Here is a 25,533-nt window from a genome sequence, read left to right on the forward strand (position 1 = left end):
TTTTTCAGAAAGCCCACTCTGATTTTCTATTCAGAATTAAGCAATGTGTTTCTTTTGTCCTAAGCCTTCCTATTTATACGCGAATTGTTTCCCTTTGTGTAATTCCTGGACTGAATACACTTTAGCTGTCAGTCCTGCAAAGGAGTATGATATAAATCTAACCTGAATAAAATGCTACAAAGTGTTCAGACTCCCCCAGGATAACACAACAGTAACACAGCTAGCAGGTAATTAGCTCTTGCTTTTCAGACACTAAAAAGTGCAGTGAAAGGGCATTAGCATACACAAACACATAAATGTCTTGTGTGAAAATGGTATCATGTTTGTAGTCTTCAAATTTCAGTGCACAGAAGTTCTAAATATTAGATTTCCACTTACTGTAAGACATTTATTTGCAGTATGTTATGTTTTCATGAGACTTACAGAACTTGAATTGCTGACAAGTATAACTTTCTCTGAGATTCACAAAAACATCACTGAGTTTGGCAATTTTATAAGACACAGTGAAAACAATATTTCATCATAAAAGGAACTAAGGGCCAATAATGAGCAACTTACTGATTCTGAGCAGCTCTGTTACATGTTCCCTCCTCTAATGCTCGTCTAGAGTTTGGTGTTCCACCAACTCCTGAATACAGTTGAAAATCTGCAGAGCGCACTTCTGTTTGGGAAGGAACCAGATGATGAACCCATGGTCCTTACCACTCATTCTGCCACAATGTATATAAACAGGTAACAGTAACAAATGTCTGTCTGTCTGTCTCTCTACCTTCCCCAACCACCCCCCCAAGCTCCTGATAGGCACCCAGACTTTCCTCAAATAGTCATCGCATTATCCTTGAAACTCCCCTACCACTCAAATTAATGCTGCAGCATAATGATAACTTCAACAGCATGATGAAGTTGCTAATTAATTGTAAGAACAGCTTGGACCCCAATTAACTTCAGTAACATCATCTTAAAAATTCTCATGTCGTGCTTTCTTCGACCAAAGAAGAACTTACTAGCAGCTGCTTGCCTTTAAAAGGTAAGTTCTTTGTTATTTTCCAAGTGGCCAAGCTGCCAATAATACATGATATATGAAACTGTAACTAGATTGACAAGAGCAAATATAATCATAAGGAGCCTGATGAGCATTCTCCACTCCCAGCAGTCATCCCTGAGAGTCTGATTTTCATTCACATTTAACTGTGTGTAGAAATCATGTTCACGCCTGGAGCAGGTGGACCTTTTGCATAAGTACATCTAATTGGGTACAAAAAACAGATATGCCAATTCCACCCCTTTTCCTGATATATACACTGTGTGGTAGTGTTATGTGGACTACTACATCAGAGACAGTGTGCTAAGGTAGTTGTTGGCAGAGTCAGAAATAATTTTCCAGATAAACTATACTCACAAAGAATGCTTTTTGAGAGAGCTTTTTCTCTGTATTTGAAGTTCATACTATTGACTGTCTGTATGTTTGTTTGTTTTCTGAGTTTTTATTTTCTTTCTCTTTTTTTCTGTTTCATTTGTGTCCAACTGGACTGGATAGATTACAAACAGAAAATATGGATGGTACATCCATTAATATCTCCACTTCCAGCTCTGCCAGTTTTACTCTCCCAACTGCTTCCTCTCTTGGCATTTCAGAAGTTGATGATGAAACAGTGGATATAAGGGCAAGTAAACAGCTTTAATCTGACTCAATCTGACCTCCAACTTACATTCTTGGTCAAGCAATTTTAGAGTCCTTTCTCCTTTTACAATGAGTGTGCAAGCACACAAGTCATCCCTCCAGTCATTTTTGCTCAAAGAAGCTTTCACTTATCTTAATTGCAGGAAGCTGGCTGAGCAAACTTAAATTCCCCATCCCCTCAGCCCCTCAAATGCACTCTTGCTTTAAACTTGCATGGTTAGAGAAGGTGATGGAATCAATGCTAAAAACTTATTTTTGTTTACATCTAATGCTCTGAGGGGTACGTAACAGCTCAGAGTCCCTTCAACATTCAAACTAACAGGCAGCAGACCTTTTTCATCCCAGCTAGAAGCAAACGATTCTGAGGCACTCAGATCCTGCAGGAGACAGAAGGTCTGCAAGTGTCTTGATCATAGCACAACTGTGATCCGAGTTAGGAGATTTTGTTTTTAACCCTCAGAGCAATGGATTGCATAATACTGTGGTGTTTTTATAAGAAATTTTCAAAGGGTTCTCAGATTAATTTCACACTCTCGTGAAACTCCTATAATACTTGTAAAAAATTTTTTTTCATTGTGTCTTTTCCAGTTCTGTCAAAAAACGACCAGAACCTCCTTATAACAACAGCAATATATCCACCTGAGTGTTAGGAGAGGCTTGTGAATCCTCTTATTGAAATAATGACTCTGACACACAATTCCACGCATTGCTATCATAGTAAAAACAGATTTTTTGTTTCTAATTCCAAGAGGAGTGACACAGGTTTGATGGAGTTTCTTTCAGAAAGGCTTGTGCAATTGCATTTTGATATCTGATACCTGAAAAACAAAACAGTTCCAGTGAATGGAACCTCACACTGTTGTATACAAACTGCATTTCAGAATCAAAATCACTTCTGGAGTTGTTTGGCCTATCACAGAAATTAGGCATGTATTTAAAACTGGACTTGGGCTTCTTTTGAGTACTGTTTAAGTCTGAGGTCGAGAAATTTATTTGGTCTATTCCCCAATTTAATTTTTAAGATAGTGAAATACTAACAGTAACTCAGAGATTGTTATTAATGTCTTGCTAACAGATGGTGAGCTTTGCCATGAATCCCTTTTTCTCCAGTGACACCAGTTTTGACATCAGTGGAACAGTGGGAGGTCTAAGTCTTACTGGTCTGGATGGCTTGATCATACCAGTCAGCAATCTTAAAGAAAACATTGAGGTAAACTCACTATTTTCTATCCCTCTTCTCTCTTCCTTCTGTTTACAGGCTGTCTTGTATATTACTGTCTTCTTTGACTACAAATGGTGGAACTGTATTCACTTCAATATATAACGGGTGTGTGCATTTGTGATGGAGTTATTTTTGTGATATGAAGAAGAAAATGTCAGATATTTCTTAGAAAAGAGATGATATTCAATTAAATGGTTGTGACAACGATAACGGTTGGGGAAAACCATTCCAGATTACAGTGACCTTGAAACACAAAGTAATGTCTGATTCAATACCCAACAACTGCATGCTCATATTGCTTACGTTTGGCATTCCTAGCCCATTATAAACTGACATCTAGGCAATTCATTTATGTACTTCATGTGACCACTATTTCAGTAATAATCTCAGCTTTCTGTCAAAAAATGCACTGAAGATCACCAATTTTGTGATGAAAAATCACAATAAGAGGTTGGAAAAAGACTTTTCAGAAGTTAGCTGACAGTATCATGAAAAAAATTTCAAAGAAAATATTTCTGACAGCCATACTTATAGAAAAGATTATCTAGTGTGTGGCTGTACCTATAGAAACTCACAGTGCTTATAGAGAAGTAAGATGCTGGACTCTATTTGTATTTGTCTTTCTGTTTAAAACCAGATAATATTACCAAGGCATTCTGCACCCCAGGAAGATAAAATTCAGTTGAACCTGAGCAATTTTAGCATTTTCCAAGTAAACATCACCTCAGAAAACACATCAATAGTGATTCAGCTGGAATGTGAACAAGACATTCCACTAATACTCTACTTAGGATATGGTTATCGGCCAAATGAAACTAACTATGACATGAAAAGTCATCTGTTCTATAAGAAAACTACTGGAGGTAAGACAGCATGTTAGTGATGAGTTAACTTTTGCATTCTGGGCTTATGTAGCCAAAAGACTTAGCCCTGTACATGTTCACTACTGGGAAGTTGAGGGCGTTCAGTACGGATATCATGGAGTGCTCACAGACAAATTTATGGGGTCATTATGACCACAAATTTGCAGAATGAGCCCGACATCTAATTGGAAAGAAACTTCTCAAAGGAGTTTCAATTTATTGTGCTTCAGGAGCAAAGAGTGGGATGCTTTGAACAATGAGTTGCAAAGGATTATTTGGTACCTGTTTCTTTTATTTTGTTCAGTTTATTTATTATATGCAATATAGCTGTATTCAAAATACACATTTCCACATGTACATTGAAAATAAATATTTTTGTTCGAGGTGAAACAAACACCTGGGTTCTTAGCCCTGAAGAACTCATTTTTGGAGAGGGAACTTACTACTTGATGGTTTCACAAGACGTGGGAATGGATTCCACTGTCTATGACGGGCTAGCTATAGCTGTCACTTGCTTTGCATCCCGCTGTGTATTTTGGGATGAGCAGCAAGGGAACTGGAACAGCTATGGATGTCAGGTAAGTAGAGAGAAATAAAGAAATCTTTATATTATATATGCCAAAGCCAGCCCCCGTGATCCCCATTGAATTCATACCACAAAATAACATAATTCTCAGACGTTTTAGTAAAATGAAGAAGTGAGATTTAATCCACTATGACTAAATTTCAAATTGCATTCCCATTACACTTCTTGGGATGCACTCCTACATAAAGAGAACCAGAGCAGTTCAGACAAGTTTGTATCATATTATTAATGCCTTTTTCTGGCTGGACATCAGAATTAATATACCTAATAACAACTTGTTCCTGTACAGCAGTTCTCTGTACTAACTCACCATTCTCAGCACTGTCTTCATTTGTTTGGTAAGTTATCCAATACTTTGAAACAAAATCTTCTATCCAGAATTTTTTTCTGGTTTTCAGGTAGGACCAAAAACAAATTCTAGAAGCACACAATGTCTCTGCAACCATCTGACCTTCTTTGGGAGCTCCTTCTTTGTCATGCCTAATGCTGTTGATGTTAGCAGAACTGCACAGCTATTTGGTACATTTGTGGACAACCCCATCGTGGTGACCACAGTAGGATGTATCTTTCTGATATATGTGATTGTAGTTATTTGGGCCCGAAGGAAAGACATCCAGGATGATGCTAAAGTAAGTCTTGCATTAATAAAGACTGAAACTATGTAGGCCAATTACCTTTTTGACTGTCCTGCTTTAACACAAGTCTTCATCTAACCCTAACCCATTCACACTGTTCAGAAGATGATATGTTCCTACCCACAGCTTTAAAGTATCTATACTTACAGAGCTGCTAATGCCCTGTTTGTATCATGTCACTCTGCAGGCAAAAATCACAGTGCTGGAAGACAATGATCCATTTGCTCAGTATCGTTATCTTGTGACAGTTTTCACAGGACATCGCCGTGGGGCAGCCACAACCTCCAAGGTATCAGCTGTACTGTGTAGTAAGAGAGCTTTGCACTCATTTAGAGAACTGGAGCAATAAAGGAGCACCCAAGCTATTGAACAGCACAGCTCAAATGCAACTTCTAAGCTAGACAGTGGGCAGAGTGTGTCAGAGGAATAATCACATATAGGATTCTGAGATGAGTGATCCTTCATTTCGCTATCTTACTCTGCAGGTGACACTCACTCTCTATGGACTAGAAGGAGAGAGTGAGCCACATCATCTAACTGATCCTGAGACACCAGTGTTTGAACGTGGAGGAGTGGATGTTTTCCTACTCTGTACCCTCTTTCCTCTAGGGGAATTGCAGAGTATTCGACTGTGGCATGATAATTCAGGGGACAATCCATCCTGGTAAGTGCATACAAGGCAATAATAAAGATTCAAAAATATGTTTACAATGACAACTGCTTTCCTTTCCTAGCACTTGAAGTTATTCTTTCTACAGTTCTAGAAAGTAAGGACTAGTTTCGCCTTTATTTTTTTCCCTAGATGAATAGATCACATCATGGTCTAAACTGCAGGACAAGGAATACTTCCCATATGCAGTTTATACTACAAGTTGATTCTGAGTTAGTGCAAGACTTTCATCAAACATACTATAGAAAATATTGCATGAAACGAAGGCACAGTGATCAGATGGGAGCTGTAACGTGCTCTGGATCAGGTCACCAACCTAAGTATTCAGAAAAACTTTATTTTAGGGCACTCTGATGTGTGTTCTGTGCCTCACCATTCAGACACAGCCAATGAAGTCAGAGGTCAGACTTTGTCCTCCATAGTTCTGCTGAGTCCTGAATTTCATACCACTCAGTTAACATGACTGTGCCCTGTATGTTTTCCCACCAGGTATGTGAATCGAGTATTGGTACATGACCTTGCATGGGACCAGAAATGGTACTTCCTGTGTAATTCCTGGCTAGCAGTTGATATTGGAGAATGTGTCCTAGATAAAGTGTTCCCAGTAGCTACAGAGCAAGACATGAAGCAGTTCAGGTAAGTTCTATTTTATGCTTTTTTACTCCTAATAGCAATCAATCTAGAGAAGCGAGTATGCAAACACTAACTCTCTAGACAAAAAGAAAACAGTGGGGTGTTTCCACTGCTCTGAAAGGGCTCTGAATGAGGAGAAGAAGAAAGATGATTAACAGTACCTGGCTATTACCCTAACGGTTACATCAGACTGGAAATACTGATGTTAAAGAGTGCTTTAATGAGACATGTGGAAACCCAAGCATCTTGTCTTCAGTGTAATTTCCCTAAAAATGTATATAGAAACTGCTCGTGATTATCTTCACCACTGTGGTGTGGCCAGAAAGAAAGTACATAAGAAGCTATGACCATTCTATGTAAATCAAGCCATGATATTTGATTTTTTTTTCTTAGTTAATATGTCTTCTGACTGTGCCTAGCATGAACAGGCCAGGACCCTGAAATACAGCTTTATTCTTTCCTCTCCTTCCTAAGCATTCATTTAATTTCCCCCTCTTCCTTCCCAGCAACCTGTTTTTCATGAAGACCTCCAAGGGTTTCCAGGATGGGCACATTTGGTACTCAGTTTTCAGCCGCTCCCCACGAAGCTCCTTCACACGAGCCCAGCGCGTGTCATGCTGCTTCTCACTGCTGCTCTGCACCATGCTGACCAGCATCATGTTCTGGGGAGTGCCAAAGGATCCAGCTGAGCAGAAAATGGATTTGGGTAACAATTGTTTTCATTACTTGCACAGGAAAATAGAGAGACAGCAGAATCTAGAAGAGGAACAGTTGAGCAAATGGACTTTTTCACGAGACAGATCTGATGGTTGCTGAGGTTATTTTTATTCCTTTGGCCTGTTTGATCTTGACAGGTAAGATTGAGTTCACATGGCAGGAAGTGATGATCGGCTTTGAAAGCTCCCTCCTCATGTTCCCCATCAACCTGCTCATCGTGCAGATTTTCAGGAACACACGACCCCGGCCAGCCATGCAGGGCACAGAGAAGAAGCCAGGGAAGAATGTCCGAGTGTCCCCAAGCCTATCTCCCGCCCCACAGGTCACCCCAGCCATCTCGCTCACTCCAGAGGCTGTAACAAAGGTAAGCGCCTGTGGCTGCTTCCCGGTGGGTCCTGCACTGCCCTCTGCTGTCCTGCGCTACTCGACGCCTCCAGTTTAAGAGCAGAAATCTTCCCTGCCAGAAGACTTTCAAATTGTCCGGCACGATGAGCCAAATGTGCTTTGGTGCAGAACGCTCAGTTACTCACCTATACTGCCATGGGATGAGCAAAGGGTTATCCACTTTCACAGTATATTCCACATGTAGGGAATCCTCAACTTCAGCAAGATTAGCCTATGTACATTTCATCCCCTTGCACAGTGATTAAAACCACTGTGTTCACTGAGTTCAAAGCAAACATCAAGCAAGACAATGAAGAGAAAAGGTATCATAGACCCTGTCTTCCCCAGCTTAGGCCCACAGACAGGTCAGCTGCATTACTGAATCCTGAAAACTGAATTGCTGAACTCATTGAAATCTAGCAGTCATATCCAGCTGTTCTATCCAGCCCTGTAGGATATGCCATCCTTAGCCATTTTAGCAATAGATGCAGCTCCCAGCCAGTGGCACCTCCTGACCACATCAGCTTAAGTCACTGCAGTCTGAGTCACTGTCATATTGCTGCTGTCTTTTCTAGGACATAAGAAGAATTGCTAACTCGCTCTTTAAAGCTTTGAAGGCTCCATCACTGACCTCAGTATCAGGTCTCGGAAAATCAACTAACATCAACATGCTTTTGGCGTTGGTTGAAGATGTCATTTGCCAGCAGAATAGAGCTGGGCAAGAGTTTTATGATGAAAACAAAAAGAAGGATGACCTTGTAACTGTCACACTAGGTCCTATGGATATACAAGGTAAACAGCCTAATGTGACACGCTTACTGAAACCTTTGAATTGAAATTGATGGTGACTCTGGATGGGATGAGCCAAGCTTTTACATTCTGACTCAAAGTCAATTACAGAATCACAGAACAGTTGAGGTTGGAAGGGATCCTCCAGCAGAGTGAACTGGAACAGATTGCCCAAGATTGCATCCAGTTGAATGTTGAGTATCCAAGGATGGAAAATCCATAGCTTCTCAGAGCAACCCCTCCATGGTGTCCAATCACACCAATACAAAAGTTATTCTTGTGTTCAGATGGAATTTCCTAAGTTTCAATTTGTGCCCATTGCCTTCTCCTTTCACTGTGCACCTTCTACCACTCAAGTAAATACACTGAAATCTCTATTTCTTTTGCTGTAGAATGAAATGTTAGCTAATAGCCTTATTAGTATCTAATTATTAACTATATATTATCAAGACCCACAAATATCAGTTTTTTTGTCCTGTTTATTTTCTTCTTGGCCCTGTGCTGCTGCTGTTCCTTTCAGTCCAACTTTAACTTAGGCATTGGTCCCACTGATTTCACGAAGACCTACTTCTTTTTGTCTTTTCCATGATCATTCAAGGATGGAGAGTTCACAGGTAAATTCTTTTCCTGCAGAAAAAACAAGAAGCCCGAGTCCTGAAAAGGGAATGTGTGAGCGACTCAAGTGCAGCGATTACAGCCGTTGCTTGTACATGCAACTCCAGCAGGTAGAGATGGAGCTCGAATTACTGGGGCCCCATAAATTTCAGATACCTCAGAGTTATACTCAAGCAGTTCGGCAGGTTCAGCACATGAAGAACCTCCTGCAGAACCAGATTTGCACGTCAGCATCCATCACTGAGAGGTAACCTAATTCTCATTCCATTTTCGGTGTAAGTAAATTCAGGTCATGAATTCAAAAGCGGTGAGTTGAAAATAATTACTACTTAATATGTTGTAGATAATCATTATAATAGCTGTAGAAACATGCCTTACTATTATTCTATTGTAGGAGCAACAAAGAAATTTCAATGCAGTGAACTACACATAAAAGCAGTAATGACAGATCCTCACTCTCTGTCACTTTTGCTTTCAAAACTGAATGTCACAGTGCAGTGCTACATGGCTGTGAAGTGCTGAAGATAATCACTGAGCTTTGGAAGTCTCTCTGGTCTCTAATAAAGCATGGGGAAAATAAAATGAATAAGCAGGCAATGGGAAACCTGATAATTAAGCAGAAAGAATTGAAAACAATACCACTAATTATCTTTCTGACCTTTGTGGTGATCATGAGATGCATCCAGCACCTAAAGGCACTCATGGTTGGTTTTCTTTGGTCAACATTTCTACTGGAGTTTCAATAACGCATGAGAAGCAAATAAGACCATTGTATTTCTTTTTATTTTCGCTGGTGTCTGCACACTTTCTCGTATCTTTGCCTGCTGTACTTTTTGCCATCCATATATTCTGTGTAGTTACATTAGCTCAAAGAAGAAAATAGCTAAAAGAATTTAAATCACAAAATGTTGCCTATAGTCACAGAACCTGAAGAACGTGATTTTGGTTTCTGTTCCAGTGCTGAATGATTTTTTCTCTTCTGGTTGATTCTGAAGGTGGTCACTTACTCCGAGCTTCTCTGGTGATGAAAAGAAAAGTTCTTCTTCAAAATGGCTGCCCTGGTGGTTTGTGTTCATTGCTTGGTTCCTTGTTGCAGCCACCAGTGGTGTATCTGGGTTCTTTACCATGCTCTATGGGCTGCATTATGGTAAGGAGAACTCCATCAAATGGCTGATCTCCATGGCCATCTCCTTCTTTGAAAGTCTTTTCATCACTCAGCCCTTAAAGGTGAGATCCTCAGAAATGGAACCACTGGCCAATATGAACTCATTCTGCTATCATTACAGGAAAATAGTACCTTTAAAAGAACCACAGGATTTAACATCTGAAATTGAAGTCGTTTTGCCCTTAAAACAAAAGCTAACATGTATTACAGAGTTCTGTTGTCATTTGTTGGCATTACATTAGTTTCATCTCTCATTTTGGTAGAGTTTAATAGTAGACGAGGTGACCAAAGAAGATATGTCATACAACAAAAGCAGTTGAGTTAGGGTTTGTGCACTGTTTATAAGCTTCAGCTGCACAAGTTGCACAAAGCCAAAGGACAGTTGTTCTTCTACAGTAGCTGTACCCAAAATGGTGTGTGCCAAACCCTGAGCTTCGTATATTAATGGGCATGCCATGAGTCTACAGCTAATTCTTGCAGGTGCTGGGATTTGCTGCTTTTTTTGCTCTGGTTCTGAAGAAGGTGGAACATGAGGATGAAGAAAACACTGCCATTGATGGACCTTTACCTACACCAGGTAACTGTCTGTAAAGTGAGAAATTATTTAAAAAAGTGAAATGTTCTCTTAGATTTTTGAATGCTTTATGCACCAGTATGTGATTCATAGTGAGGAATTCACTGGTTACCTTTATACACCCGAATGGGCAGAGAAAGACACCTGTACCTAAACCTGACATGCTGCTCAGGACCTCAGTCATTCCCCAGTGTGCCTTACCATACTGCTTCTTGAAGTGACATCACCTGAATTCCTACGGGAAAGCATTAAGTAGAAGTATTCCCTTACAGTGGCCAAAGTGAAAAGCAGGATACAAATGATCTATTGACTGATTCCAGGTATTATTGCTCGCACCCACAGGCGACTCAAATCCTCTCTTTGGAGCCCGACGGGACAGCAGAAGCAATATTTACCAGCCACCTCCTGCAGCTGATGTTGAGAAAATGAAAATCAACTGCATGAAGGAGCAGAAGGCATTTGCCATAATCAGAGAAATCCTGGGTATTACTCATATGTAGTTTATCTTGTTTTATTCAGCCGTATTCATCAGGACTTTTACATCAGTGAAAACATTAAACACAAAATTAAGCTACTCATTCTGTTTAGAGCTGTCATTATTGCTAATGTTCAGCCAGCCTCCATGCTTATTTTCTCAATCACTTCCCAGATTCCTACTTGTGTTTCAGATGTGATATGCTGAAACTGCAGCCCTTTGACATAACTTGTGTAAATTCATTAGCACTAGTCAGTCAGATTCTTGCAAAGCATCTCTTTAACCTAATAAGTGGTGACAGCAGTAATCATTCACACAATCTATTTTGAACAGCAGTTCAAAATTCTGAGATCACATGTACTGACTCTTCTTGTGTTTGTTGTTTTTTTTTCCAGCCTATCTGGGGTTTTTATGGATGCTGTTACTGGTTGCCTATGGGCAAAGAGATCCCAATTCCTACTATTTAAACAAGCATATTGAGAGCAGTTTTTCAGAAGGATTCCGTGATGTCTACAGTTATGAGGATTTTTTCACATGGGCAAAAACTACTTTAGTAAAAAATCTTTATGGATCATATAAAGGTGCAGAGACAGTTTTGATATCACCTTGATTCACTTCAGCTTGCCAGCTTCTGAAACATTATCTTTTATATCTATCTCCAACTTGTACATGCATATTTGACTGGAGGAAGACACTGTGACTGCGTAAGACTAATGTGAATTTTCATAAACTGAATACTAGTGGATAACAAAAGCCCCACATCCAGACCCCAAGTACCACCTGCCCTGACATTTTCATTATCTTTAATACAAAACTCAAGTTTTGCACTGAGTTTTTTAATTTTTCACATTTTACATTACCCATTCCAGGTACATGTCTCAGTTTCAATTAAGCTTCTTTCCACCGCTAAGAAAAAAAGCAGAATGGCAGATAGATGGCACTATAAAGCTTTCCATCAGGAGAGCTCTGCACTCTGTCTTAGGTCACTGTGAAGGATAATTATACAACATCACTATGTTTCCATCTGTCCATACCCATGAACAAATATGAGCCATGTTCAAGCTCACATTTTAGAGCACCTATGAGCATACAATGGCATGGTTCACTCTTGGACATGGCACTACCAGCTGTGATCAAGTGTGAGCACTGCACATGGGTACTCTGCTCCAGGCAGGTCTCTTTTCTCCTGCAGACCTCTGTTTCCTTCTCTATAAAGTCAGACAGGTAATGATACTAAACTGTTGTCTATGGATGTTCTCCAAGAATTCAGTTTATATCAACGCAAGCACTATTTTGCTTACAGTATTGTTGTGGTTTTTGTTTTTGTTTTTAATCTATAGGAAAATGTTAATGCATATCAGAAGGATAAATGAAAAGAAGAAATATTAATCATAGTTCTGTCTTTTCCATTTCCCATTTAGGGTTCATTACAGATGGGAACTCCAAGCTGGTGGGCAGTGCTCGAATTCGCCAAGTGAGAGTGAAGAGAGACACCTGCCCTATTTCAGCCATCCTCCAGCGTGTGATTCAGGAATGCCATGCTCCATACTCCCTACAAACAGAAGACACATCAGACTATGGAGAACACTGGAACACTTCGGTCTTTGATATCTCCTCAGACTTGAGCTCAGCCTGGCACTATCAGAGCCAGACCAAATTGAGAGGGCAGCCCGTCTGGGGCAAACTGGCCTTCTATGGGGGAGGGGGATATGTGATTCACCTGGGAACTGATCCTCAGAATGCCTCCAGGTAAAGCTTGCATCCTGGTAAAATATTAGTGAATGTGCTGTAGTGATAATGGTGCTCTTTTCTCTGTTCTATTTAGGATTCATCTCAGATTGCATTCTGAATTTTGCTACTGTGGATTATGCTGAATATTGAAGATATTACTGTGATGACTTCAGTGTACTTTATATTCTTATAATCTTTTTCCATGTTAGATAACAACCAGATCAAAAATTATAACCTGTTTTTCCTAATTGCATGTGTGGATTCCATATTCACATAGCTGCAGAAATACATAATGCTAAAGAAATAGTAAACATCTTACCTTGGGTGTGCTGCTTCTCTATGAAATGATGCACTTCTACCCTCCGTGTGAGACAGTGCATGATACTGTATGAGTTATCTCACTGGCTATACATTTTTTGGCAGAATTCTCCAGTACCTTTTCAACAACGTTTGGCTGGACACCTTCACAAGAGCAGTGTTTGTTGAATTTACAGTCTACAATGCCAATGTGAACCTGTTCTGCATTGTAAGCCTGATGTTTGAAACCAACGCTTTAGGTGAGAACCTATGCCCATATCAAACCACAAAACTGGGCTCATTTTCTTTTCAGAATGAGATTCAGATTTATATCTGCAGTCCTTCCTATTTCAGTTAACATCTGTAGTCTAATCCAAACTCAGTCTTGCTGGGCTTAATATCATACTGCCACACAGAAGGGCATTAGCATCTCAAAAGCCACTGACTGTCCGAAATTTGAAGAAACTTTCAAAGAACATTTACAGGGCTACTCCTACAGTCGGGCTTAAATCTCAGTATAACTGGATTCGGACTGACGCTGATGTGAATGTGCATATGGAGCTCTTCTTAATGAACTAAATTGTTTGAATGAAAACTGAAGGATGTAATTATTACAGCACTGAGCTGACCACTGTTATTTTCCAGGGGCCTTTTTCACAAGTGCAGTGCTGCAGAGTGTCCGGCTCTACCCGTACACCAACAGTCTTCACATTTTTGTTGTTGCTGCAGAAGTAATTTATTTCCTCTTTATCGGGTACTACATGATCGTTCAGGTGAGATACACTGGAAAATCCTGCTGACAGCATTACCTTTTGTCTTTCATTTGTGAAAGCTTTAGCTCAGTAGTTGATTTCAGTAGTGCTGCTGCTGACTCACACCAGTGGAAGACTGAATCAGATCGTGTATCTTCATTAAAAAGCAAGAGGATGACATTTTGTTTGGCAGGAATGTCAAAGATGATGAGAAATTATGATGTGCAGAAGTCTGCTTTATTGTGGAGGACAGAGACCTAATCTTGAGAAGTTTACTGTGTGATACAGTGTTGGGCTGCAAAAGTAAGGCTCTGTTTTCACAGGGAAAACTGATGAAGACTCTGAAATGGAGATATTTCCACAGCAAGTGGAATCTCCTGGAGGTGGCCATTATACTGATTAGTTGGAGTGCCCTGTCAGTGTTTGTGAAGAGGACAATCCTTGGGAGCCGAGACATCAGCTACTACCAGGAGCACAAAGAGGAGTAAGCAATAACCCTAGGAAGAACTAACTGAGCTTCTAGGTCCCTGGCTGCTACAGGACATCCAAGCTAGTAAATCATCTGCTTTATTCTTTACCATCAAGAAACATAGGGCAGAGGACAGCAATATTTAACACGAATGGAAAATAATAGCATCTGCTAGAAAATGGCCATAGAAGAGCAAGCTCAGAGAATCACAGGATAATTTAGGGAAACAAAGCACAGTCATGTACAGCTGAGCTTTTTGTGTGCACACAGCAGGGAGCAGAGACAGAAACAGCCAAGCAAAAACTCAAGTTCGCTCTCCACTGAAAACAAGTTCAGAGTGACTGGCTTTTCCAGAATGTATGCATTCCCAGGCTTCTGTGTGATGGTCTGATACATCTTTTCTCTGTTTCTAACAGCTCTGTAAGCTTTAATGAAACAGCAAGAGCCGATGCAGTTCTTGGCTACCTGATCGCTTTCCTCGTGCTTCTCTCCACAGTGAAACTGTGGCATCTACTGAGGCTCAACCCTAAGTTACACATGATCACCTCCACTCTAAGGAGAGCATGGGGTGATATCTCTGGATTCATCACTGTTATTGCAATCATGTTTCTCGCCTATTCCATTGCTGTGAGTATGACTGTGGTTTCTCTTGTCTTCAGTCTGCACTGAGGCACTGCCAGGTTAAATGAATTGTTTCTGAATGGGGAGAGCAACGTGTCTTTGAAAGGTAAAACTGAACAAAGCTGCCCATCTAAACCTTACGTTAGAAGACTGGATTCTAATTCTTCCATATATGTGAAGGCAGTTAAAATATCCACCTGCTTCTTTCTTTGCAAACTGAAATTCTGAAATTCAGTACAAAAATCAAAGATGGAGACAACAAACAAACAAACAAGAAAGGATTTTCTGTGTGTAACAGGTGTAAAGGACACAGCAAAGTACAGGAAAAGTAATTTTTTGAGTAAAGCTCAAACTGGGAAGAGTGCACAAAGTATGATTTTCTGTTTGTCTTCTTTTTAGATGGGAAATAATTATTTTTATGCCTATCATAGTAAAACTCAAGATGCAAATAAAATATTATTTTCATTCTAATGAGATTAAATAATTATTGGTCTTTTTAAAAGTTTTTTTTCCCAACATAAATAATTCTATAATTCTTAAATCCAGGATAAAATGTCTTACAGCTCATGCACACCTCCGTAGACAAAGCAAACAAACAAATAGAGAAAAAAAAAATCCAATAGAGCAAAGAGACAAAAAAGCTTCATGGCTGACGACAGACTGGAAGAGCTTTCTCTCAATTATCAGTCATCAGCTGATTTGCAGCAAGGACTCTGATTATGATGCAAGATATGCCTTCTTTCCTTTGCAGACAAACTTGATATTCGGCTGGAAGCTCTGCTCTTACAAAACTCTCTCTGATTCAGCAGAGACCATGGTCAGCCTTCAGCTGGGAATCTTCAACTACGAGGAGGTACTCCCTCTTGATTTTGAAAAGTTCATCACAGTGCAATTAACACCTCAGTTTTCATATATGCTTTGAATCAGCAAATAGAAGGACTCTTGGTTAGTGCTAGACGTGAATCGTATTTTGCAAGTGCCACAGCCTCCTGAAGGAGCCCTCATTACTCGTTCAAGCAATAAAAAAAGCAGTGAAATATATCTCCCATCCCACCCTAAACATTGGTAGATTCATAACGAATATTTCATTGAGAAAGCTGCTTACATTTTAACTGGGTATGTTATTACTGACTACAGATGAAGTTTTGAGCAGTTTTCCTTAGAGCACTACAGAGATATAAATATGTGAGTGATGTCCTGGCATTTACTCTGAACACGCACCCATCACTTCTCAAGAAAGACAACACCTTCCACAAGGGATCTTCATTACATATAATTTGTTACTACTGACTTTTTCACTGGGTTCTTTCAAATATCCTTGGAATGACTCTCTATGTTTTCAGACCACAAATCGAGCAGGGTAAAATCAGTAATTGGGCATAACGCTTTTCAGCTCTACATCCATTCAAGTAGTTAATCCCAAAAATATACTCCTATGTTTTTTAATTCCTATGCAACCCTTACTTGATACGTTCCGTGACAGTCTGACTGGACTTCTGTGTAATGACATTTTAAATAAAAGCACACAGGGATTTTATTTCTGCTTTGAAAGCTGGGACTTGACCGAGCTGCAGCTGGTACTTACGTGGCTAAACAAATTTCCAGGTTTGTCAGCTTTCAACTCAAATTTCCATACCAGTGCATTCAAATGCAAACACTTAAAACAGCAGCAAAAAACAGAGACTGCCCATATTAATGTTTCATATGTATGAAATATTTCATCTCCTTTGTACAATACTGTATTAAAGCCCTAAAGTAAAAGGAGAAAGTTTATCTACATACATATGATATATAACTATAGTGTTATTTATTACCCACAAGGACTTTCAACGGGACAAACTCCAAACTGTGTGATAGCCGCTTGTACATATGCTCCTTTTTAAAAATCAGAATGTCATGTCTTACCTTATTAATCCTACAGATCTTGGACTACAATCCGATTTTAGGTTCCTTCTTAATTGGATCCTGCATTGTTTTCATGACGTTCGTGGTGCTGAATCTCTTCATTTCAGTGATTCTGGTTGCTTTCAGTGAGGAGCAGAAGCACTACCAGGTGTGTTCATCTCAGCTCTCCTGCTGTTCTTTAACATTTGTTGTGCAGAGCTTACTCATGGTGTAGGTATTCCACCACCCGATGAAACTATGTAAACTCGGTCCTACTTTTAAGAAGTCAACATTTACTCATAAAGCATGCTTCAGATTTTCCAGAATTACACTGTCCATTCCTGTTCAGATGAGTCTCTGTTCAGACTTTAAGAACTGTAGCCTGGCATTCACATACTAAATCCAGAGCCCCAGCTCCATTGGAATCAGTACCAGCTACAGAATTGATAAGGACTTTACAGCTCATTTTAACAACATCACCAAGCTCCTGATCTGTTCAGGTATTGATAGCATTCTGTGAAATCCAGGTTGGGTATAAGGAAACATTTCTTCTCAGAAGGAGTGGTGATGCAGTGCCACAGCTGCCCCATGAGGTTGGGCAGTCAGCATCCCTGGAGGTGTTAAAGAACCATGGGGATTGGGCACTGAGGGACGTGGGCAATGGGCAGGTAGGGGTGGGTTGATCTTGGTGGCCTTCTTTGACCTTAATGACTCTGTGATTCTATGACCTGCACGGCAGTCAGCTAGTGAACTCCAGGCTCCAGTAGCAACATTTTCACAGCCTTTGACAGAGTCAATATTTCTTCAGCAGCATGCACACCCTCAGGCTACCTGAGACTGTTTGGTGAATGCAGCTGAATGGTGTTTGGCTTTGGCAGCGATCTGTGCTCTGCCTAGAGTAAAAATTGATCTCTATGGTACGGAGTGCAGATCTAGTCCTGCAACTCTCTCTACCTCCAGCAGGAGCTGCATCTGCTCCTGGCCTGCCTGCCTGTTGACTGATCTCTTGTCCTTATTTCAGGCTTCAGAAGAGGAGGAAATCGTGGACTTAATGCTCATGAAACTTTTCGGTTTCTTTGGGATTAAATGTAAGCAGGAAGAGAAGACGGGCTGTAACGATCAGCCAAAGCAACCCGTCAGCAATTAGTGGACAACCATAACGAAAAGCTGCTTTGTTAGCGTGCAAAAGATCGTACTTTGTAACTGCCAGCTGCAACGGCCACTTGGCTGTTGTGCTTCTGACTAGAACGCTGTACGTAGCCTTCAACAAACTCTTGCAGACTGATGCTTTGTAGCTAAAAACTCGCACGAAACGTGAAATAAAGCATCCCATGCGCACCGCCTGCGGGCTTGGCACCTGTAGTGATTCAACACCGAGCGTGCGTCGCATCGCTCGGCTCACGGCGCTCGCTTTCTGCCCAGCACCCTTGGAAGATGGCTGTGCAGCCCGGTGCCGGCCCCCGGGGCCGTTATCTCCCAGGGCAGCGCAGGGCCGGCAGCAGGGCGCACGGGGGGCTCGATCCCACCCCGCTCGCTGCAGCCGAACGGCTCCGCGCCGCACCGACACGGCGGCCCCGCCCGCCGCGGGGCTCCAACGGCCGCCTCCGCCGTGAGGCGGGAGCTCGGCGCGGCGCCGCCCCCGCCCGAGGCCGCCGGCAAAGATGGCGTGGTTGGCGTTGCGGCGGCTCGGGCCGGCCCTGGCGCCGCGCTGCTCGCGCCTCTCGTTACGGCCGCGGGTCCCTGCGGCGCGGAGGCTGGGCACCGGCTCGCTGCTGCTGTCCGGTGAGTGCGGGAGCGCCGGCGTGGGCCCGGCGGCCGCGGGGAGGTGCCGCTCGTCCTCGCGCGGCGCAACTCGGCGCTCTGTGAGGAGCGGAGGCAAATCCTGCGGGTGCCCCTGGCTGCCCCGGGCGCGCAGCTGCGCGTTACCGCTGAGCGCTGCGGCCGGGCGCGAGGTCTGCCGGGGCTCCTCTGTCCCGGCGCGGCGCGTTTAAATAGCGGGCCTGCAAGGACACCGTGCACAGAAGCGCTTTGTGTTGTGTTTTAGCTGCCTCGTGCAGGCGGGAAGGGCAGAGCTGCCCGGGCAGGGTGCCTCAAGATGGCTGGAAGCAGCAGTGCTGTGCCGTGCTTCTGGCAGAACCTCCGCGCTGAGCTGCTGATGCGCTCCCGATTCCCGGTGCGCAAAGAGGAGCGATCCCTCAGCGGGCAGCAGAGCTGAGCCGTGCCGGAAGGGAAGCCGGGATCGGTCTGAGCGCTCGAGTGCAGCCGCTGAGGTGTGGAGGTGTGCGTGTGCCGTGAGCTGCTGTGCTGTGTTCGTGCACTTGTGCAGCAGGTGGTGTCTCGCAGGTGTCCGTTGCCGAAATAGAGGCAGGTCTGAATTTAGGATGTGCTCGTTAAGCTGAAACCAAAGCCGTGCTGAAATGAATGAAGCTGGAGTACGAGGAGATGCTCTTGTGGCAAAGAACGCTCGCGGAAGAGATTTGCTGTGCTCTGACATTATTTATGAATATATATGAGCGTATTCCTATATGATATATATATTCACCTATTTTGATTTCTTTCACGTGCCAGTCACGTAAGCTCAAAGTTCAAATTTTGAGATTACTTATTAACTCTTTCTCATTTGACCTGAACTTTATTTACCATGGGTTTTGCCGCATGGTTAGAATTTCTCATTTTAACCTTTTTCTTTGTGAAAAATATCCTACAAGAAGCATACATGCATTTCGGACGGCTAAGAACGTGTCAATTTCTAACAAAGCAGTGAAATTTTTATCTCTTGTCTTTTTCTTCCCTGTAATCTTGCCCTTGAAAACAAATCTTACACAATATTATTGTCCCTCATAGAAAGGTGCTGGCTGGCTCCACTGTGATGTGCATAATGTTAATGTTCAGTGGGGGCTTGAGGTTCTGCGTTCTTCTCTGTTCTCATGGTTCATTACTCATTTCCAATCAAATCCCTATTACTTGGGGGTTAATGCATTGACCTAAAGTGATTCGGTTTCTTCTGTTCATTAAAACATGTCCAGAGAGATTTATGTAGATATTAATAACGCTAGATGAAATTCTGTGGTCTTTTTATTATTATTTGAGCGATGCTGCATGGGAAAATGCATTATTAGCATTTTACTCAGTCTGTTTTGTGTGCTCTGCTTCTGTATATTGTGCTGCCACAATAAATACAAATGTAAAACTTGAGCTGCCATAGGAGAGAGACCATTTTACCTCTTCCACACATTCAGCTCTTGTGAATGGATCACTATAAGTGAAACATCTCAGAATGGTACTGACTTAGCGTGAGGATTTTAACACACCTGAAGTGAGGATTTCTGCTTTTTGTCATATGCAAGCCTAAGAAATAAGGCTTTCTGGAAGTTGAATTTCTTTAGGAGGTGCAAGGAGCCCAAGAGGATTTGGGACCCGAAAAGAGGGCCCAGCTTTGGCACTTATCTCCCAGGAAACTCTGTTTAAGTTCTTCCCCAACTTGTGGAACATCCCCTGTGTGATTGGAGGGGTGCAAGAAGGGAACATGGAGAAGAAATTTAAAAACTGAAGAAAACCCGAAGAACTGCTGAGGAAAACTGCATGTGAGGAAAAAGACAAAGCAGGCTGGAAGCTCTTGGTGTGATGTATCAGGAAGAAAACTGTTTCAATTTCTTCTTTTGAATATAAAAATAACTGCTGCTGGTAAAATACAGTATGAGCAGCCCTGAGTCCTACAGACCTACACTGTATGCAGAATTGCAAGATTGCTGTGGAAAAGATTTAACAGTCTTACATACACACATGTTAGAACTATTCAGAATGAGTGTTGTTCTAATAGTATTAACAGCAAATTCTCTTAGGTAACTGTTTCCTGTTTGAATGGCCCTATTAATTTCACCTATACTTATTGTGCCTGATATTATATATATCAGTGATGACATGAAATGGGAATAGACTGTAGAGGAGATGTCAGGGCAGGGAAGGGACTCAGCTGCCCGGAGCAGACAGGCTGCAGCTTCACCTGGTGGCTTTGTTTCATGTGTTGAATGAGATGCTGCAATGCTGACACTATTTAACTGTCATTAACGCTGGCCTTCTGCCAGCAGCTTCGTTATTCCTGGGAAAGAAGCACAAAATACGCTGGGAAAGACCTGAAGGCATCATAGAAAAGCTTGTTACTGTGAGTGAAGTAAACATGTATGCTTTGGATTAGTATTTTACATTTGAATGAGAACTATTCACTTCCCCCGTGGTTGATCAGTCTCTGGATGATTGCACGGGAACCAGGAAGGCTGTCAGGCAGAACCCCACAGTGAGCTGCTGCTGTGTCACTACGTGTGTCCTGAGCAGAACAAAGTGCTTCTGCAAATTGCATTTGCTGTTTAGAGTATTTTCCAAGGGGGGTGTGGGGAAACAAAGCACCAACCTCAGGGGAAAGCAAAGCAAACCAGCAGTTTGTAACTTCAATGTACTGCATTTAAGCCAGCAACTTGCCACTTATTTCTGAAGTTTCAAGTTTGTTTCATTGTAGCCCGCAAATTCACAGACAAGCATGAATGGATATCAGTTGAAAATGGCATTGGAACAGTAGGAATCAGCAATTTTGCACAGGTATTGATCAACCCTCTCTTTTCCTACCCAAGCCTGCAATGTTTACTTACCCATACTCTTGTCCTTGCTCTTTGGATAGCTGCTGTTGTTTTATTGTTGTAATTGCATATGCTATACACACAGGATGAGATTTTTGGACTTGGCACTGTCACGTTATTTGAGAAGTGCACGTTGTTTCAGCATTCTGATAGATTCTTAATCGGTTTAGATCAAGCCTGTGGAAAGCTGAGTGTGATGGAAACTTAATGGTCAGCTGAATTTAAAACTGCATTTATTACCACAGTTCTGTAGGCCTTGGGAGTGTGTGGCTGTAGTAAGAGGCTGCCGTGCACTTTTCAGGTCAGATTCCACTTGAACGTGACTGTGGTGCAATTCCTTTGGCTAAAAAGCTATTCCAAACAGAAGTGTAACACAGTGTATATTTCTCAGTATAAAATAGTGGAGGTAGGGGGACCCTTTGGAGTTTTGTTTTGGTCTGGTGCAAGCATGTGATTTGGAGTAGCCACAGGTAAATTCAGGATGGAGATTTACTGCATGTGAAACTTCTAGCATGGGAAGTTAGCAATGAAGTGGAATTAGCGTTAGGACAAGCAGCATTTCCTGTAATCTGCTTTCTGTAAATGCCACCACTGCTCCATCAGATCTGTGGGCTCTTGTGAAATATGGTACCTTTGCCACTGAAGAGGCAGGAGCCTGTTCCAGTCGAGCTGATTCTTCTGGTGGTAAGGCTCCTGTTCAGTCAGGAAGGACAGGCTGTATGCTTACAGCTCTTGAGCTGACACTGGAGAGGAATCGCTGCATTTGATTTCAAGTGACGTTTCTGTGCCTTGTGCCAGAGGGATAATTCCCTAAAATTGTTGGGAACTTTGTCCATCACAACACGGCTGTGCTGGCTGGCGCTGAGAAAATAAGCAGATGCTCCTCTTGTTCTGCCTGAATAAATCTGTAGATACATGCCTTGCAGCACAGCCTGAGGGTTATTAACATCATAATAGATAGCAATTAATTTGCCATTTGGGTCACTCTAACCTAACATTTTGGTTTTCTTTCAAGTTAAGTGTTTAAAAAGTGAAAAATGCACAATCTTTAAATAACATCTGCATTTACACAGGGAGGTGACTTGTTTGCATTGCTTCTAGAGTTACTGTGTCAGATAACTCCTACCTACAGTTTCTTTATTGTAAGCTTTGATGCATTTGTTTTTCTTTTAAGGAAGCATTAGGAGACGTTGTTTATTGTAGTCTTCCAGAAATTGGGACAAAATTGAATAAAGATGGTAAGTTTCAGCTCTAGTTCTACTTCTAGCTTCTTATCAAAGTTGAATTTTATTAAGTAATCTTTATGTTTGTTAACACCATTACACATCTGGATGCAAAATAAAAGCAGATATTTCTATGAATAGAGATGACAGCTTTCGTTTCGAAGTCTCTGAATGCATGCTACCATGCATGATAGCAGGAAGTATCTACTTTTCAAGATCTTTATTTAAAATCAAACATTTTTAGATATGTTTTTTGTAATACCTATATGCTGCTTTAAAACACATTTATGCTTAGATTGGACTTAGCAGTGTTGAGGCTGGCTTACTTGTGATTTTGCAGTTACGTATTTCATGTTGTAAAACAATGAAATTTAACTGATACCAAGCTCTAACTTTTCCATGAACATACGCTCAGTAATTTCTGTGTATCAGCTGTATCAATCCAACTTACCAATTATTGCCCTCTTAATCATTCAGGTAGGTAATTTTCTGTGTTAAAGAGGTGTGAACATCAACGGGTAGAAAGGAAAAACCTGTCCCTGTTTATACACAGAGCACTGAGAAAAGATTGTTATTAGCTTCAGGCATTGCAGAACGAGAGTGTAAACATACTGAGGTGAAGCAGCAGTTTTTCTTCCCATCCTTCTGCATCAGGCTGCTGAGGCCACAGCTGTTACTGTCACACTGAATGGTGAATGCTTTACAGAAGTTTTCTGTTTAGGGTTCTAATTAACCAACTTGTAGCGTTATCTGAAGGAACTTCATTTCCACTTCTCTTTTCTACCACTTGCAGCACTACTCTGATCCCAGGCTTTCCCAGAACGTGCTGTTCTCTGTCTCCTCTCTGCTGTTCTGACTGCTCCACGTTGCCCAGCCTCTTTGTTTGTTTATGGTTTAGAGCTGCTCTTGTCTAATGCTGCTCCGGGCCCTGTTTCCATAACTGCATATGAAATAGAAAGGAGAGCAGAGCAGCTGGGTGGTTCCGGCACCCTGCTTCTGAATACTAATGAGTGTTTTCCAGTGAGTGCAATGTAGCAGCTGATAGTGCTGCTGAAGAACAAGCCAGCTCCTCAAGGTCTATTTTGTAACCAGATTTGGCATTAAAAAGGTCTACATTGTAAATAGAAAGCTTATTTAGAAGTCTCGCAGCAATAGTTGAATGGGATTCCTTCTAACCCTGCGTCAGACCATGCTGTAGGGCTGTAGCCAATGAATTAGCCAAACAAGAAATTTCCGTTCCTCCTGTAATAGCCAGCTAGCCAGTGCTATGCCACCGCCCTGCAGGACTCAGTGCTGCTGCTCAGTGATACTGAGTTGGCGACTTCCACTCTTTGATAGCTTTCCTCCCTCAGTGTAAAGGCACTGCTGCACAGACAGGTCATCGCTGCAATGTCTGATTGAAACTCGAGTGCTTTGTGAATTCCTCTTAAAAGTGTGAAATCTTATTCTGTATTTCAGATGAGTTTGGGGCACTGGAAAGTGTGAAAGCTGCTAGTGAACTCTACTCTCCTCTCACAGGAGAAGTGACTGACATTAATGCTGCCCTTGCAGACAACCCAGGGCTCGTCAATAAATCTTGTTATCAAGATGGTAAGATGTTGTTTTTATCTTTTAACACAGAGTGCCACCTGGATGCTGGCAGTGTTGCTTGTGATCACAGATAGGTCTGTCATTCCTAGTTCTTCAAATTTAACGGTATGGAGGTTTAAAATTGAATATGTTGAATATAGTTCAAGCCCAATAAAATTTATAGCATAATAATAGTATTGTAGTCTTGCCTTTGCTGACAACTTCATTGCAGTGTGTTCTTTCCAAAGGTACTGAGGTTTAGTTTAAATCTCTTTCCCTTGTGATATTTTTCATTCTTGATTCTGCAACAACTCATGATCCTGGGTGGTCAGGCTCTTTTCCTTGACAGTCCCTTCCTAAAGCCACTGTCAGAGGCAGTGCTGAACTAACCCTTCTGACTCAGGAGGCACCTTCAGGTTATTTGTTTGGTTTTGTTGTTGTGTTTGCTTTTAAAGTATTGCAATGCTGTTCTGCTGCAGAGGAGGTGCCCTTAATTCTAACAGTGACAGAGCTCTGTATGAGGGTTGGACTGCTGTTCCTCGGCGCTGTCGTGGATGAACCCTTGGTGCAGGCTGTTTGCAACTGTTGTTCTTTTTAACTTCCAAACTGCAGGTTGGCTTATCAAGATGACTGTGGAAAAGCCTGCTGAACTTGATGAACTGATGAGTGAAGATGCTTATGAGAAATACATAAAATCCATTGAGGACTGAGCTGGAATAATGAAATAAACCCATATAAAATATTTCACTGTAGTCTGTCATCGATCACTGAAGTAGAGAATATTGAGTTTTGGCAAGCTGAAAAGTATCACTTATGTTCACATACACATGCCATAAATAATTGCAGTGATAAAATGTTTAACATGTGCACACTTGTAAGGGATTTTTATTCTAGACTGCTTGATTTTTAAATAACTTTGGGATACAGAAAAACCCAGTGCCTCCCTAACCTCCTAATACTTTGACCTAGTTATAGTTGCAAGAATTATGCCAAAAAAACTACCACCAACTACCTCTTTGCATGATTATGTTGTTTTTTTTACTTCTTTACATAGTAAAACAAAGAAGGAAAACATAAAGAACTAATAAATTCAAATAATTCTGCCTTTACAAAGGTATGCTCCTTGTTTTCTGACTTACTGCGCTTTCTTACCACGCAAAACTCATGCACTGATCATTTAGCTAGGTTCTTGAGTGCACTGTTTAGGCTGTATTTTCTTTTGTCTGGACTAAGTGAACACTGCATGTGTCACAGGGAATTCTACACCACGTGCCTATCGTGTGATCAGTAACACTTCAGTAAATAATGCCATGTCATGTCATGTGTGCCTTTGAGATCATGGAGGCA

At 41.5% G+C, this 25,533-nt stretch overlaps 2 protein-coding genes across 4 annotated transcripts in view; both read left to right on the forward strand.

Moving 5' to 3' along the window:
• Positions 1-18,106, forward strand: part of PKD1L2 (polycystin 1 like 2) — a 33,080-nt gene extending 14,974 nt beyond the window's left edge. The window contains exons 19-43 of one of the 3 annotated variants that reach the window (XM_052687259.1): positions 608-732; positions 1,538-1,664; positions 2,757-2,891; positions 3,541-3,766; positions 4,151-4,344; positions 4,751-4,981; positions 5,175-5,276; positions 5,473-5,651; positions 6,147-6,293; positions 6,797-6,996; positions 7,145-7,371; positions 7,967-8,183; positions 8,814-9,042; positions 9,791-10,022; positions 10,441-10,537; positions 10,877-11,017; positions 11,405-11,590; positions 12,431-12,758; positions 13,164-13,297; positions 13,683-13,810; positions 14,113-14,273; positions 14,675-14,885; positions 15,631-15,732; positions 16,801-16,932; positions 17,785-18,106. In XM_052687259.1, coding sequence (XP_052543219.1) covers positions 608-732; positions 1,538-1,664; positions 2,757-2,891; positions 3,541-3,766; positions 4,151-4,344; positions 4,751-4,981; positions 5,175-5,276; positions 5,473-5,651; positions 6,147-6,293; positions 6,797-6,996; positions 7,145-7,371; positions 7,967-8,183; positions 8,814-9,042; positions 9,791-10,022; positions 10,441-10,537; positions 10,877-11,017; positions 11,405-11,590; positions 12,431-12,758; positions 13,164-13,297; positions 13,683-13,810; positions 14,113-14,273; positions 14,675-14,885; positions 15,631-15,732; positions 16,801-16,932; positions 17,785-17,910 — 4,317 coding nt within the window. In that variant the 3' untranslated portion in view covers positions 17,911-18,106. Of the gene's footprint in view, positions 1-607; positions 733-1,537; positions 1,665-2,756; positions 2,892-3,540; positions 3,767-4,150; positions 4,345-4,750; positions 4,982-5,174; positions 5,277-5,472; positions 5,652-6,146; positions 6,294-6,796; positions 6,997-7,144; positions 7,372-7,966; positions 8,184-8,813; positions 9,043-9,790; positions 10,023-10,440; positions 10,538-10,876; positions 11,018-11,404; positions 11,591-12,430; positions 12,759-13,163; positions 13,298-13,682; positions 13,811-14,112; positions 14,274-14,674; positions 14,886-15,630; positions 15,733-16,800; positions 16,933-17,784 lie in introns of those variants that run through there. The other 2 variants (XM_052687262.1, XM_052687261.1) reach the window with 2 other exon arrangements.
• Positions 18,107-18,402: 296 nt separating this feature from the next.
• Positions 18,403-24,928, forward strand: GCSH (glycine cleavage system protein H). Its single transcript, XM_052687265.1, has 5 exons — positions 18,403-18,545; positions 21,277-21,356; positions 22,569-22,632; positions 24,076-24,207; positions 24,799-24,928. Exons 1-5 carry the CDS (start codon positions 18,425-18,427, stop codon positions 24,894-24,896), a joined length of 495 nt encoding a protein of 164 aa, XP_052543225.1. The 5' UTR covers positions 18,403-18,424; the 3' UTR covers positions 24,897-24,928.
• The last annotated feature ends 605 nt before the right edge of the window (positions 24,929-25,533 follow it).

The sequence above is a fragment of the Tympanuchus pallidicinctus genome, unplaced genomic scaffold (assembly GCF_026119805.1).
Source record: "Tympanuchus pallidicinctus isolate F22 unplaced genomic scaffold, pur_lepc_1.0 scaffold22, whole genome shotgun sequence".
NCBI lineage: Eukaryota > Metazoa > Chordata > Aves > Galliformes > Phasianidae > Tympanuchus > Tympanuchus pallidicinctus.